Source organism: Podarcis liolepis (genome assembly GCF_965112155.1).
Source record: "Podarcis liolepis genome assembly, chromosome: 9".
NCBI classification, from domain to species: Eukaryota; Metazoa; Chordata; class Lepidosauria; order Squamata; family Lacertidae; genus Podarcis; species Podarcis liolepis.
The window spans coordinates 11,271,167-11,286,413 of NC_139564.1; the positions used below are offsets into that span (position 1 = coordinate 11,271,167).

General features: G+C 48.9%; 1 protein-coding gene across 2 annotated transcripts in view; it reads left to right on the plus strand.

Annotated features, from left to right (window-relative positions):
• Positions 1 to 371: 371 nt before the first annotated feature.
• The window catches only part of FRAS1 (Fraser extracellular matrix complex subunit 1), a 388,317-nt gene continuing 373,441 nt past the window's right edge, over positions 372 to 15,247 (plus strand). For both annotated transcript variants that reach the window (XM_083520384.1, XM_083520385.1), the window contains exon 1: positions 372 to 1,752. In XM_083520384.1, coding sequence (XP_083376510.1) covers positions 1,677 to 1,752 — 76 coding nt within the window. In that variant the 5' untranslated portion in view covers positions 372 to 1,676. The remainder of the gene's footprint in view (positions 1,753 to 15,247) is intronic.

Genomic DNA, 15,247 nt, shown 5'->3' on the forward strand with positions numbered 1-15,247 from the left:
GGAATGTTGATGGAGGTGATTTCAGCCTGGGTGGTGCCGCTTCGCCAGGCAGGAAAGAAATCCTGCAATGCTAAACTTTTTTAAACCATGGCAGCAGCAGCAGTTCGTCCTGGGTGGCGCAGGGGTGGGTGTGCCCCCCATGAACAGATGTGCCTTGCCCTCTTCCTTCCCCCCCCATCTCTCCTTTCTCTCCGTCCAATTTCCACCCGATCTCAAGACAAAAGCAGACAAGCCTATAGGAACATAAACTTCTGCAGCATGAATAAGGGGATCAGGTTGCTCTCTTTCTCCCCCCCCCCCACGCTTTCTTCCCCACGTGACTTTCTCAGGAATCTTTGCCAGCAATATCACCACCACAGCCCCTTTTCCCTGGGTCCATTTTCGCACTGCATGGGAGAGGGAGGTGGAGGAGAACCTCTTTTAAAAAAGAAAGGAAGGAAGGAAGGAAGAAAGCCAGGAGAGAGGAAGAGAAGGACGGACCTTGCCCCTCTCCCTCCTACGGAGAGTGGATTTCGACTACAGGCGCTTTGGAGAGTCTTTGCGGCTGCCTGCCTGCCTTATGGTATCTCTTTTGCAAATCACCTGCAGACTGAAATTATCCTCTCTGCTCCCAGGACGTATTGCAGGGGGAGCGTTTAAAAAAATTCCCTATTTTTGCGCGGATCTGCTACGCTAAAGGGGAAGAAATTCTACCATCTCACACGCGCGGCGAGGCGGAGGGAGGGGAGGGAAAGCCCCGCTTAAAAAAACCCCAAAACGCCTGCTGTGTTTTCTTTCTGGAGAAACGCCCCTCTTTCTCTCCCCCTCTCCCCAACCAGCCAGGCAGCCTCCCCTTGCTGCCTTCGCAGGAGAAGCGGCGTGAGAGGAGATCTGCTTCTGCTGGAGGGGACCTGCAAAGTTTCCTCGAGGAGCTCCCCCCAAAAAAGGGCGAGGAGTGGAAGAAGGATCCGGGCGGGGTGGGAAGGGGGCGCGCTTTGGCGCTGTGCCCGACCCAGGGCGCGTGGCGCGCCAGGCGGAGGATCCGCAAGATCCGAGGCGCCTTTGTGGGTGGCGCGGCGGCGGCGCCCCAAAGTGGACTTTGAAAAGGAGGGAGGGTCTCCGAGATAGAGAGAAAGCAGGAATTAAGAGGGCGAGGAGAGGGGCGAGAGGTCTCCTCGCCTCGGGGGTTTGTCGACCAATCGCTCCGCCGGGGGGAACTTTGCCGGGCTGGGGGACAACTTGGAGAGGGCGGCAGCTCTCCGAAGAGACGCGCGGCGGCGGTGGCGGTTCTCGTCCTGCTCCTTCCCCCGGTTCCGTCCCTGGGCGCAAAGGTGACCCACCGCCGGGTGATTTACGGCTGCTCTCTGCCCTACGGCTCGCCCGCACTGTAAATACGCGCTGGGGTCGCCAGAGCGCGGAGAGAGCCTCTTCCTCTCCACCAAGACTGGAGCGCAAGGCTGGGGCGCCACCTGACATCTCCACGAACCCCAAAAAACCAGGGACTCTTCCCCACCCCCGGAACCAAAAGGGTGTGTACCTGCTGTTAGTTTTGTTCCTGGGATAGAAAAAGGCTTAGATTCCCCCCCTAAAAGCTGCCTTCGGATGCTGCACGAAGCTCCTGCCGAGAGAAGGTCCTTTGGGGCTTAAGAAAAAAGAAACAAATTTTCCCCCTTTTAAAATATAACCTCTGCTTAACTATGGATTTCCTGGCGGCGTGGATGCGTCTGCTGCTCGTCTTGGCTGCCTTTGCAGTTTTGCCCCATCAGGCTGAAGGTGAGTAAAAGCTTCAGCTCTGGACTTCATTGATTTCGCTTTACAGAGAGAAGTTGGGCCGCTTAATGAGATTCTGCGGCGAGGTTTCCCTGCTGAAGTTGGGCTGGGGATGATCTATGGGGCTGGCACCGTCTTGCTTTTTTATTTTTAGTTTTTTTAAGCAACAAGCCCGACCACCGCCTGAGAATCTCTGTGATCCTCTTGAGGAAGAATGCTTAGGGGACTCTCCCAAGAGCAAAAAATGCTGCTAAGTCTCTGTGTTAAGTTGCCCAGAGCCTTCAACTCTTCTTGGCTTAAGAGCACAAGAAGTGCCTTGTAGGATCAGACTAAAGCGCTTAGGAAGATGCCTTATCACCAGTTCATCTAGCCTGGTATTGTCTACACTGACTTGCAGAAGCTCTCCAGGGTTTCAGGCAGGAATTCTTATTCCAGCCCTATCTGGGAATGGCGGGAATTGAACCCAGTGCCTTCTGTGCGCAGAGCAGGTCTTCTGCCACAGATCGGTGGCTCTGTCATACAAATGGAGCTGGTTTATCCTGAGTCAGACCCCTGTCCTGTCTACTTCAGGATTGTTTTATGACAGGCTCCCTAGAGATGAGAGCTGTTCGACTCTCATGAGAAGTGCTGGAGGTTTTAAAGCAGAGGTTGGAGGGCATCTGTTATGCATGATCTAGTTGAGATTTCTGCATTGCCGGGGGTTGGTCTAGATGACCCTCGGGGTTCCCTTCCAGCTTTACAATTCTATGATTCTATCTGTAGTCACTAGGGACAGTGAACCGGAGACCTTTTTGCATGCAGCGCAGGTGCTGTACCACTGAGCCACACCCCTTTGAGGTCTGCTTAGCCCGGCAGCCACCAGAAATTGCACCCCAGTCTCCCTTACGGAACTATCTATTGCAGGCACCCCCAAACTTGGCCCTCCAGCTGTTTTGGGACTACAGTTCCCATCATCAATTCCCAGCGGGACTACAATTCCCACTGGTCCTGTTAGCTAGGGATGTTGGGAGTTGCAGTCCCAAAAACATCTGGAGGGCCAAGTTTGGGGATGCCTGATCTAGTGTCTGCAAAGAGCATTTAATCAATTGGATCAAGCCTAGGCACTCTCCCTTATCATTTTTGCACAGGCAGTGTAAAGAGCGTGGCAGCAAACTTGCCAAATGCGTGGTTGTTCGTTCTTTTTTTACAACATCGTGCCCTGAACATCTTTGAACTACTTACTTCAACACTCATTACCCCCTTCCAAAGTTCTGCCTTTAGGTGGCACACCTTGAAAAGCAGAATGCTTTCCATGCCTTTCCAAATTGCTCTTCAGTCTTGCCAGAATATGTCCTGCGCCAGCACTGTGAACCCAGGAAGCTCCTTTACCCTGAGTTGGACCATCACACTTAGTGTTGTCTGCACTGGCTGGCAGTAGCTCACCAGGATTTCAGGTAGGAGTCTCTCCCAGCCTTACCTCGAGATGCCAGGGGTTGAACCCGAGACCTCTTGCGTGCACTGGGATGCTGCTCCACTGGGATGCAGTCCTTCCCAAGGAATAGAATCATGGAATTGTAGAATCGAGTTGGAAGGGATGCAAGGGTCATCTAGTCCAACCCCCTGCAGTTCAAGAATATGCAACTGTCCCAAACGGGGATCGAACCAGCAGCCTTGGCCATATCCGCACCACGCTGTAGCCAACTGAGCATATCCAGGCTGTGTTTGTACATAAAGCTATGGAGGGTACCTAGCTTCCAGTGCACCTTTAATAGATGCGTAACCCACAATTAGGGGTAGGGATGCGGGTGGTGCTGTGGGTTAAACCACAGAGCCTAGGACTTGCTGATCAGAAGGTTGGCGGTTCAAATCCCCGCGACGGCGTGAGCTCCCGTTGCTCGGTCCCTGCTTCTGCCAACCTAGCAGTTCGAAAGCATGTCAAAGTGCAGTAGATAAATAGGTACCACTCTGGTGGGAAAGTAAACAGCGTTTCTATGCGCTGCTCTGGTTCGCCAGAAGCGGCTTAGTCATGCTGGCCACATGACCCGGAAGCTGTACACCGGCTCTCTGGGCCAATAAAGCGAGATGAGCACTGCAACCCCAGAGTCGGCCACGACTGGACCTAATGGTCAGGGGTCCCTCTACCTTTACTTTAACCCACAACTGGCTGTATAAAACCAGCTCCTTTATGCTTTCTGCCTGGCAGTAACGACATTCACACATGAGAAGCTCAAAGATGTTTGTCTGAAAGCTCCGGGAGCTGAGACATCTTCGCCCCTGGCAGTTGCTGTTACGCTTAAGAGTTTTTTTTGCTACATGTTCATTAGAAACCAGAAATGTGAAGTGAAAACGTGACTCCCTATTTACTAGTCCTATTACTATTTTAACACCAGTTCTGCACTCGACGGTGTGCAAGATATGCCCGTGTGTCGGGAGGTCTTGCCGCCTGCATTAGGCATGCCAATATCAATTTTTAGACGCCTTGTTTGTTTGGAAAACAATCCATCAAGGCAGTGCGCGGTAAACATTACGGCTGACATTACTTCGGCATGGACTACCCACCGATCCCGCCTGTTCCTGGAGCGCATGCAGGGAACAGTAAGATTTATTGCCGTCTCGGAGCAGCCTGGAGTGGAAAAAGTGGCTGGATGACATAAGGCCTGGAGAGTTTAATTGTGCATAAAAACTCTCTTACCTGCTCTCATGCTCAAGTCCCCCCCTTCTTACTCTAAGAGTCGTTTCACCCACAAAAGCCACATTTCTGATCCCAGCATCGTGCTTTGCTGCCATTTGACCTGGGCGCTTGCTCGATTTCTCTTTACTTCACCCAATTTTCACTAGTTCTTTGATTTCTCTGAACTTGGCGATTCTCTGCTGAACGCATGAGCTGCCTCCGCTGCTTCTTGGAAGTGACTTTAGGGGATACGGGCCTTTGGTCTGTGGCGATTACTCCTGGGGTGGCTCACAAAGTCCTTGCTTGATGTCGCAGTCGGAGATGATGCGAGCGTGGACCGGCCATCAAAGTACCAGGGAGAGGGTTGTAGCTCAGAAGTATAGCATCTGCCTTGCAAGCAGACGGTCCCAAGTTCAGTCACCAGGTAGGGGAAAAAATGCCTGAAATCCTGGAGAGTTGCTGCCAGTCAGTGTGGACAATACTGGTTCTCAAACGCCTTGGTACTCAAACAACCCAAACACTGCAACCTGGAAGTAAGTGTTCTGGTTTGCAGACTTTTTTTGGAAGTTGAACGTACTCCGTTTTGAGTGTTATGCTTCCGATTTGAGTGCCACACTTCCATTTTGAGTGCTAACGCTGAGGTCTGTCTCTTTTTGCTATTTATTTTGCGTTTTTGTTTTTGTGGCTCTTATTGTTTTTGTGACGGTGTGGAACCCAGTTCAGCTACTGACTGATTGTGTGACTGCAGTACTTTGTTTATTGCTTTCATTTTATGGATCATTGCTCAATGGTTAGATAGGAAAATTCATGTTAAATTGCAGTTTGAGGGGTTGTTTTTAAAAGTTTGGAACGGATTGGTCCATTTTGCATTACTTTCTATGGGAAAGCGCACCTTGGTTTTGGAACGATTTGGTTTTGGAACGGACTTCCGGCACAGATTAAGTTTGAGAACCAAGGTACCACTGTACTAAGTTTGGTACATGGCAGCGTCCTATGATTTTTGCTGAGTCTGCAAAATGTCCGGGAAAACCTGGATGTATATTAAGTAGGGCGATTAAAATAATACTACTAATAAAAATGCTATAAAATGTTTTTAAAAGCCCAAAAACCTACTTTGGGCAGAGGTGTATACATTTGAAAGTGTCTTTAAAAAAGCTCAACAATTTTGGGGTCTTATGCCTGCTTAGTTTTCATCCAAGTGAGAGCCCCCAGTAGAACTTTGTAAATCGATGCTCCTTTCTTTCGCTTGCTCACTTTCACCCGAATTCAGGCTCTTCAAAGAAAGCGATTGGCTGGAGGTTAGAGATGAAGGGAGCCACTGTGCAAATTATAATTAACTTGTGGAACACGTTTCCACAGAATCTGATGATTCCAACTAACTTGCAGGGTTTTTAGTTCAGAGAGGATAGATCTATTTAAAAACGGTTCATGGAGAACCAGTCTTTTAGCTATTAATGCTGAAAACTAAAAACTTTTTAAAAAAATCCGAACCTCTCTCTACAGTGGCAGTCTTTATGTTGTTGTTTAGTCGTTTAGTCATGTCAGACTCTTTGTGACCCCCTGGACCAGAGCACACCAGGCACTCCTGTCCTCCACTGCGTCCCGCAGTTTGGTCAAACTCATGCTGGTAGCTTCAAGAACACTATCCAACCATCTCGTCTTCTGTCGTCCCCTTCTCCTTGTGCCCTCCATCTTTCCCAGCATCAGGGTCTTTTCCAGGAAGTCTTCTCTTCTCATGAGGTGGCCAAAGTATTGGAGCCTCAGCTTCACGATCTGTCCTTCCAGTGAGCACTCAGGGCTGATTTCCTGAAGAATGGAGAGGTTTGATCTTCTTGCAGTCCATGGGACTCTCAAGAATCTCCTCCAGCACCATAATTCAAAAGCATTAATTCTTCGGCGATCAGCCTTCTTTATGGTCCAACTCTCACTTCCATACATCACTACTGGGAAAACCATAGCTTTAACTATACGGACCTTTGTCGGCAAGGTGATGTCTCTGCTTTTTAAGATGTTGTCTAGGTTTGTCATTGCAGTCTATATGAGGACCAACAAAAGGACAAGGCTGCCACTTTCACACTCTGTTGTGAGCTCCTAGAAGCTCTTCTGGGGGAAATGCAGTTTGGGTATACATTAGCGTTTACTCTGGCCCCAGTGAGCTCACACAACCTTATCCACATTGAAGAGCTATCCCATAGTTTCTTGAGGAATGCCACTGTTTGACGCATTTCCCGCCAAACCAGCTTTAACCAAAGCCACGTCCACTTTGCGGTTAAGCAGAGGTGCGTACATTTGAGAGAGCCCCTGCGCATCATGCTCAGATTAAACCTTCACGAACAGTGTGTGAATGCAGGGGGGCGGGGGAAGCCAAACAGGTAATGTGCAACAGGTGAAGGCATTCCCTTCCCTTCTCTGGGGTGTACAACAATGTGCAATCGCAACTTGAAATGCAGTGGGAAGGACCTCACTGGGTTTTAAACCACTGGTGTTCACATATCCACAGAGTTCAGGTGTCCTGATGGGATACGTTGCTTTAGCTCAGTGTCCACCAAAAGCTCTGCGCACCCCTATTCTTTTCCTAACCTTCACTAACAAAATGTTGTTCAGCTGACCAGTCCGTGGACTAGGGAGCAGAGTTCTTGCCTGCTATTTCCACCTCCCGGACCTCCCTCTGTTTAGCTAAACCTGTGAACCCAGCTGACAAAATACTGTATTTTTTGCTCTATAAGACTCACTTTTTCCCTCCCCAAAAGTAAGGGGAAATGTGTGTGTGTCTTATGGATTGAATGCAGGCTGTGCAGCTATCCCAGAAGCCAGAACAGCAAGAGGGATCGCTGCTTTCGCTGTGCAGCGATCCCTCTTGCTGTTCTAGCTTCTGAGATTCAGAATATTTTTTTTCTTGTTTTCCTCCTCCAAAAACTAGGTGCGTCTTATAGAGCGAAAAAATACGGTATGTGGGTGTTTTTTGGGGGGGTTTTGCAGGCTTTCCTCCTGATTGTGTGTTCAGACATTGTGCACGCAGACAAGCTGTATGTACAAGCTATGCATGGGCTCTTTCCATGGGTTTGTCTGAACAGATGGAGAGCAGAACCGATAGGCATGATTCCTCCTTCTGTGTGTGCAATATATAAGGAGCAGTCATCTGAAGAGAGCTCATGAATGTGAAGCTTTAAGGGAAGGGCTGTTTCTCAGTGGCAGAGAACATCTGCTCTGCATGCAGAAAAATAAAAATAAAAATTTATTACTTATACCCCGCCCATCTGGTTGGGTTTCCCCAGCCACTCTGGGCGTCTCCCAACAGAATATTAAAAACACAATAAAACATCAAACACTAAAAACTTCCCTAAACAGAGCTGCCTTCAGATGTCTTCTAAAAGTCAGATAGTGGTTTATTTCCTTGACATCTGATGGGAGGGCGTTCCACAGGGAGGGTGCCACTACCAAGAAGGCCCTCTGCCTGGTTCAGTCCCTGGCATCTGGGAGAGTCCCAGAATACTTGAAATGCCCTCTATAAATGTTACGCCGTAAATATCTCTCGCCGGTGAAAATTGGCAATGCGGCAGAGGTGGTTTGAACACACATTGGATGCCCTGAAAACAAATGTTTGTGCAGACAAATGACTTCCACCCCACTTAAGTTTAATTGCAATCTGAGTTGACTGTTTTTGCTTTCCTACTTAAGAGGGGTCCTTTTTAACTCTCTATATGCTGCCCTTCAATTTAGCAAAATCTCAGGGTAATTCCAGCTGATGTTTTGAAGGCAGAGGAGCATATGCGACTACGCATTTTGCTGAAGCTAAGCAGGTCTGGGTCTGGATGGGAGACCACCTGCATGTCGGAAGAAAAGTGGGATATAAATGTAAAGAGGCAGCAATCAAATCAAGATAAAACAAGAGGGAGGGGAGGGGGAAGCAAGCAGAAGTAAAATAATAAAAGTTGATGCAGCAGGATCTGACACAAGGGACCCTTCATCCACCAGTGGCACTGATCCTGGCTAGACTGCACTTGCTGCCAATTAGTTTCTGGGCCCAAGTCAAAGTGCTGGTTTTGACCTATAAGGGCTTAAATGGCTCAGGATTGCAATGCAAGGATCGTCTCTCCCCCTACGAGCTGACCTAGCCCTTCTTTATGTGCCTCCTCCACGAGAGGTCTGGAGGGTGAGAACATGAGAACTGGGCCTTTTTTGTGGTGGCTCCCCATTTGTGGAACACTCTCCCCAGGGAGGCTTGCTTGGCTCCTTCATTACATATCTTTAGGTGCCAGGTGAAAATGTTCCTCTTCAACTAGGCCTTTATTGATTAATATCCGATGCCCTTTTAAATGTGTTTGGGGGAGGGTTTGTTCGTTCTTTATTTCTGTTCTGTGCTTTGTGTTTTTATGCCACAAACTGCCCAGAGATCTTTGGATGCAGATTTAACAAATAAAATAAAATAATACCTGGAGCTGGGCCTGGAGGCAGGGTGCAGGCAGGATGAGGGATAGCTCAGTCTATTGAACAGGAGAACTCTCAATCGCAGGGTTGTGGGTTCCAGCCCCAAATTGGGCAAATGATTCCTGCATTGCAGGGGGTTGGACTAAATGACCGCTGTGGTCCCTTCCAGCTCTAGGATTCTGTATCTTAGCTCAGGGATTGAGCACATGCTTTGCACACAGAAAGCCCCAGGCTCTATCCTTCACACTTCTAAATCCTTGACAGATAGACTGGTGACTGAGAGTGGCCGCCAAGACCATATTAACACTGAAAGACCTACATTGGCTCCCAATGAATTTCCAAGGACAATTCAAAGTGTTGGTGCTGACCATTAACGCCCTAAACGGCCTCGGTCCAGTATACCTGAAGGGGCGTCTCCACCCCCATTGTTCTGCCCGGACACTGAGGTCCAGCTCCGAGGGCCTTCTGGCGGTTCCCTCGCTGCGAGAAGCCAAGTTACAGGGAACCAGGCAGAGGGCCTTCTCGGTGGTGGCGCCTGCCCTGTGGAACGCCCTCCTACCAGATGTCAAGGAAATAAACAACTACCTGACTTTTAGAAGACATCTGACGGAAAGTTTTTAATGTTTGATGTTATTAATAATAATAATAATAATAATAATAATAATAATAATAATAATAGTAATTTGTTGGAAGCTGCCCGGAGTTGCTGGGGAAACCCAGCCAGATGGGTGGTATAATGATGCTGATGCTGATGCTGGGAATGTCTCCTGTCTAAAACAGTAGAGTGCTGCTGCCAGCCAGTGTGGACAGAATGGAGCTAGTTGGACCAGTGACCTGACTCTGTGTGAGCGGACCTCTTTAGGGAGGTTCTGTATTCCAGGGGCAGAGTGTGTGTTTATGTTTGTATGCAGAAGATCTGGAAAGAGCCTCCGGACTGAAACCTTGCAGACTGAGGCCCTGCCCACCAGTGTAGACAACACTGAACTCAATTGGAGCCACGATCCAACTCAGGATAAGGCAGTTTCCTATGTTCCTATTAGTTACCCTTCAACAAACGGCAACTATTTCGTCCTGCAATAAGGGTGATTAAAGATTGTCCACAGGGCAGTTTTCCTTGCTCCTTCCGCTGTCCGAAGTGGGCATTTGCTGTGATGGATTAGTTTGGAATAATGAACTCCTGGCTCTCTGCTCACAATCCCCGGCAAAAGAGTAGGCAGCTTTCCAAATTAAATTTTCTCTTCCCCTCTATCCACATGCTCTTTGCGTCTGGCTGGCTGCACCAGTTGCTTTTTGGGAGGTGGGTGGGTGGGTGCTGCCAACAGTTGAAGTCCCACAGCATGAATTTGAAGTGTTGTGATGCTGCTTTAAGCAGCCCTTGTTGTTGTTGTTGTTTAGTCGTTTAGTCGTGTCCGACTCTTCGTGACCCCATGGACCAGAGCACACCAGGCACTCCTGTCTTCCACTGCCTCCCGCAGTTTGGTCAAACTCATGCTGGTAGCTTCGAGAACACTGTCCTCTGTCTCATCCTCTGTCTTCCCCTTCTCCTTGTGCCCTCCATCTTTCCCAACATCAGGGTCTTTTCCAGGGAGTCTTCTCTTCTCATGAGGTGGCCAAAGTATTGGAGCCTCAGGTTCAAGATCTGTCCTTCCAGTTAGCACTCAGGGCTGATTTTCTTCAGAATGGATAGGTTTGATCTTCTTGCAGTCCATGGGACTCTCAAGTGTCTCCTCCAGCACCATAATTCAAAAGCATCAATTCTTCGGCGATCAGCCTTCTTTATGGTCCAGCTCTCACTTCCATACATCAGTACTGGGAAAACCATAGCTTTTACTATACGGACCTTTGTTGGCAAGGTGATGTCTCTACTTTAAGCAGCCCTGGCTTCCGCCAAATATTTCTGGGAGAGCATGTTCTCCTTCATGGAGAGCACGTGTTGCGGTGGGGGTCTAACAAGACACTTGGTTACTGGGCAGGACCGTTTGGATGGCCATGACTGTGATTGGGCCAGTTTGGGTTGTTGGGGAGATTTTGATGTTACCATTTAGAGGGTTGGCCCGAAGGTTATATATTCTTGGCACGCAGCTTTTTTCAGTCTCTTTTGCTGCGTGCATCAGATCGCCCGCCCACCCTCCCTAATTTAGGGCTGTTGCACTTGACATTGCTATGCCTGTCATGGGGTCGTCTGCTTTTGGGGCAGGGGCCTGGTAGGAATTTTGTCCATTTGGCAGATTGGCTGACACCATTTGGTTCTTGCCTACTGCGTAGCAAATCATCACAACTTGTAAGGTTGCGGTTAGGCCCTGGTTAATTTTGGTTGGTGGAGGGGGTATGGTTGGCTGGGCCTGCCCCTCCAATGCTGCTGCTGCAATGGAATTCCGTTAAAGGATTCCAGGGGTTTGCCAGGCTTTTGCCTGTATCCCCGGCAAGGGGCTAGGGCCGTGCAAGCCCCTGGGAGCATGCAGGGAGGGGTGACAGTATGGTGTCCAGTCCCATTCTCTCCCATATATTGTTTTCCCTTTCTGGCTTTCGGAAGTCATTTCTGTCCCTGGGTGGGGACAGATAGTCGTAACCAATGCCTAAGCAACCACTCACATTATCTATTTTAATAAAGTTGTGGCCAAAATTGTGCCAAAAACCTTAAACAAAAATTCTGTGTGAATTGTGATTTATTTAGGGGGTGGCTTGGGGACCTCAACATGCAACTGTAGTTTGTTAAGATCGCTAAGAGTTGCTAGCAGGCCCCAGATTCTCCGCCCAGAGCTCCGGTTCTCCAGGTTTTCCTGAGAAGAGGGATTGACTTTTCCGGGTTAAACCACTCTGGGACTCTCTTGTTCCAGCCTACCTTGTCAGATGGTTGTGAAGATAAAACGGGAGAGCAGCTATATGTCTTGAACTGCTTGGAAGAAGGATGAGTTACGGCTGCTGTTGACAACAGCAACGACGACTTATTTTGCAATTAGGGCAGCAGAGTTAACATAACGTGGGTGGCTTGTTAGCGGAAAATAAAACACGAACCTGCCCAGGATTGTATGGCCATCCTCCATAGATGCTTTAGTTTAGATTCCTGCATTGCAGTGGGTTGGACTAGATGACCGTTGGGGGTCCCCTGTGAGTCTATGGATTGGGCCATTTTGGCAGGAATAAACTGTGGGAAACTTCGTTGTGATAATCAGAGGCCCCTGGTGATCTTTGGTTCTGTGGTCAATGAATGCCTTGTTCCCTGCTGCATTCCGGACTTTGCTTTCTTATGGCATGTTCTCGTAGGCCCGTCTCCTGCTTTTCAAAACTGCCCTCTCACTTTGGATTCCATAGCGTTGGAAGCAGGCAATCAGCTTCCTGCGAAGGCCCTGGCCTTGACACTTTTATTAACGGTCTGGCAGGTGCGGTGCAGAAGTGGCTGTTGCTGCCTCCTTGGGGAGACCAACTGCAGCGCTGGCCATAAACCCTTCCTTTGTCTCCGCGTCCCCAGGCGGCATTGAACCAAATCCTCGTGTCCTTCAGAACCCCCAGCGATTGCATCCTGCAGCAGAGCCACTTGCGCCTCGAAGACGAGAGAGGCGTCACTTTTCACCAAACAAATGGCCAGTGTCGTCTGGCTTGACGTTTTTTGCAATTCCCTTTAGGCGCTTTTCGAAGGCACTTCTCTTTTTCTAAAGAAAGAAAGAAAGAAAGAAAGAAAGAAAGAAAGAAAGAAAGAAAAGAAAGCTTGGAGAATAAAGGCGTGTGTGGTGCATCGTGATTTCCATAAAAGCATTGCTTTACTCTCTTAGAAATCCAAGAGGCTTTATTTCCTACCCAGGCCTTCTCAGCCTGGTGCATTGGACTACAACTCCCATCAGTCCCAACTAGCAGCTGGGGCTCATGGAAGTTGTAGTCCAAAACATCTGGAAGGTGGCAGGTTGGCAAAGGATGTCCTCCCTGTAAGTCTCTCTCTCTCTCTCTCTCTCAAATAATTTTTATTGGTTTTTGCACATATTTTCCAAACACAACATCCCATCTTATACAATACAACAAACCTTTGGCTATCACAGCCTAGGACTTCCGTCAACCTCGACTAATGGTTTTCTAACCTTCTTTCTGATTTTGTATTTTATTTTAATAGTTATTGCTATAAAACTCAAATCCTCAATAAACTCCTTCTTAGTCCTTTTTCGCAATAATTCATAGTCCTCCCTGTAAGTCTCATTTGTAGAAGGTGTATTTAAAAAAAATAACTGTAGCAGATGAAAAAGCAACAGCAGCAACCCTGTGATTTTTGCATGAGTGTCAGCTGTGACTTATTCTAAGCAAGAGCTTGCCAGCTCAGGAGTGTGTGATTTAATCCTTGCTACATTTTACTTTAAGATACAGTGAAACGCTTGCCCGCAGTTTCAAGTGGGGAAATGTTTTTCAGGTTGCAACGCTTCCATGCTGCGCTGGGCTCTCTTTGTCAGAGGAATTTAAGCAGGGACTCAGCTGCCATCTGCCAAGGATGCTGTTGTCACAACCTGAGTTGCAGATCCTATGTTGAGCAGGAGGTTAGACTAGAGGGGCTCCAGTGCCCCTTTCAGCCCTCTGTGGATAGTGTGCTGGGGTTGTGCATTGGCTCATGGGGATGCCGGTGGTGCTGTGGTCTAAACCACTGAGCCTCTTGGGCTTGCTGATCAGAAGGTCGGCAGTTCGAATCCCCGCAATGGGGTGAGCTCCTGTTGCTCTGTCCCAGCTCCTGCCATCATTATTATTATTATTATTATTATTATTATTATTATTAGAAAAAAATTATTTATACCCTGCCCTCCCCAGCCAGAGCCAGGCTCAGGGCGGCTAACACCAGTGAAATTACAATAAAAACATAATAGGGGAGGAAAGGTAAAAGGTAAAGGTACCCCTGCCCGTATGGGCCAGTCTTGTCAGACTCTAGGGTTGTGTGCTCATCTCACTTTAGAGGCCGGGAGCCAGTGCTGTCTGCAGACACTTCCGGGTCACGTGGCCAGCGTGACAAAGCTGCTCTGGCGAGCCAGCGCAGCACACACGGAAACGCCATTTACCTTCCCGCTAGTAAGCGGTCCCTATTTATCTACTTGCACCTGGAGGTGCTTTCGAACTGCTAGGTTGGCAGGTGCTGGGACCGAGCAGCGGGAGCGCACCCCGCCGCGGGGATTCAAACCGCCGACCATGCGATCGGCAAGTCCTAGGCGCTGAGGTTTTACCCACAGCGCCACCCGCATCCCTATATAAGGGAGGAAAAAACCCCACAATTTAAAATACAGGTTAAAATACAATATAAAATGCAGCCTCATTTTAATAATAGCCCATAGATCAATTACCATAAGGGGAGGGAAACGTAAGGGTCAGACTGAGTCCAAACCAAAGGCCAGGCGGAACAGCTCTGTCTTGTAGGCCCTGCGGAAAGATGTCAAGTCGCGCAGGGCCCTAGTCTCTTGTGACAGAGCGTTCCACCAAGTCGGGGCCAGTACTGAAAAGGCCGTGGCCCTAGTTGAGACCAATCTAACCACCTTGCGACTTGGGACCTCCAAAATGTTGTCATTTGTGGACCTTAAGGTCCTCCGCGGGGCATACCAGGAGAGGCGGTCCCATAGGTACATGGGTCATAGCAGTTTGAAAGCATGCCAGTGCAAGTAGATAAATAGGTACTGCTGTGGCGGGAAGGTAAACAGCGTTTCTGTGTGCTCTGGTTTCCATCATGGTGTCCCATTGTGCCAGAAGCGATCTAGTCATGCTGGCCGCATGATCCGGAAAGCTATCTGTGGACAAATGCTGGCTCCCTTGGCCTGAAAGCGAGATGAGCGCCACAACCCCATAGTCACCTTTGACTGGACTTAACCGTCCAGGCGTCCTTTACCTTTACCTTTTACCTTACTGGTGTGACCCAGTTTGACCCAGAATTTGACCAGAAAAGGTTGAGACAGTCCTGGATTGGGTCCACCCAGAGCAATATGGGGCTGTCAAATGGAGTCACGTGGCTCCACCATTGACAGAACTCGGCTCATGCTTTGGCACGGCCATTTATAGCCCCACCTCCTTCTCTGGCTGCCTTCCACTCCCTCCCTTCAGCATTTCAGTGGATGATGGGAAGTGTAGTCTTTTGCACACGAAACTGTACCTGTCTCCCAGGAGACCTCTGCCAAAACAAAAGATGCCCTTTGCATAAAAATGGGGACGAGTCGTCTAGTTTGCTCTCGTGGGCCAAGGCGGAATTCCAATACTTGTGCAACCTCTGTGATTAGTTAGGGGTTCAACCCTAATCAAAGACTGCAAGACTCTCAATCGATCAGGAGCAATTGGTCCCTATTTGTCCCAGCTTGGATGGGGCAATCCAGAGCACTGGATTGTGCCCTGAATCGGATTGAGAGGGACGTGCCGAGACCTCGTATTGCATATGCTCCAACTGTCCTATTTACCAAGTCAGCGTCTATTTTC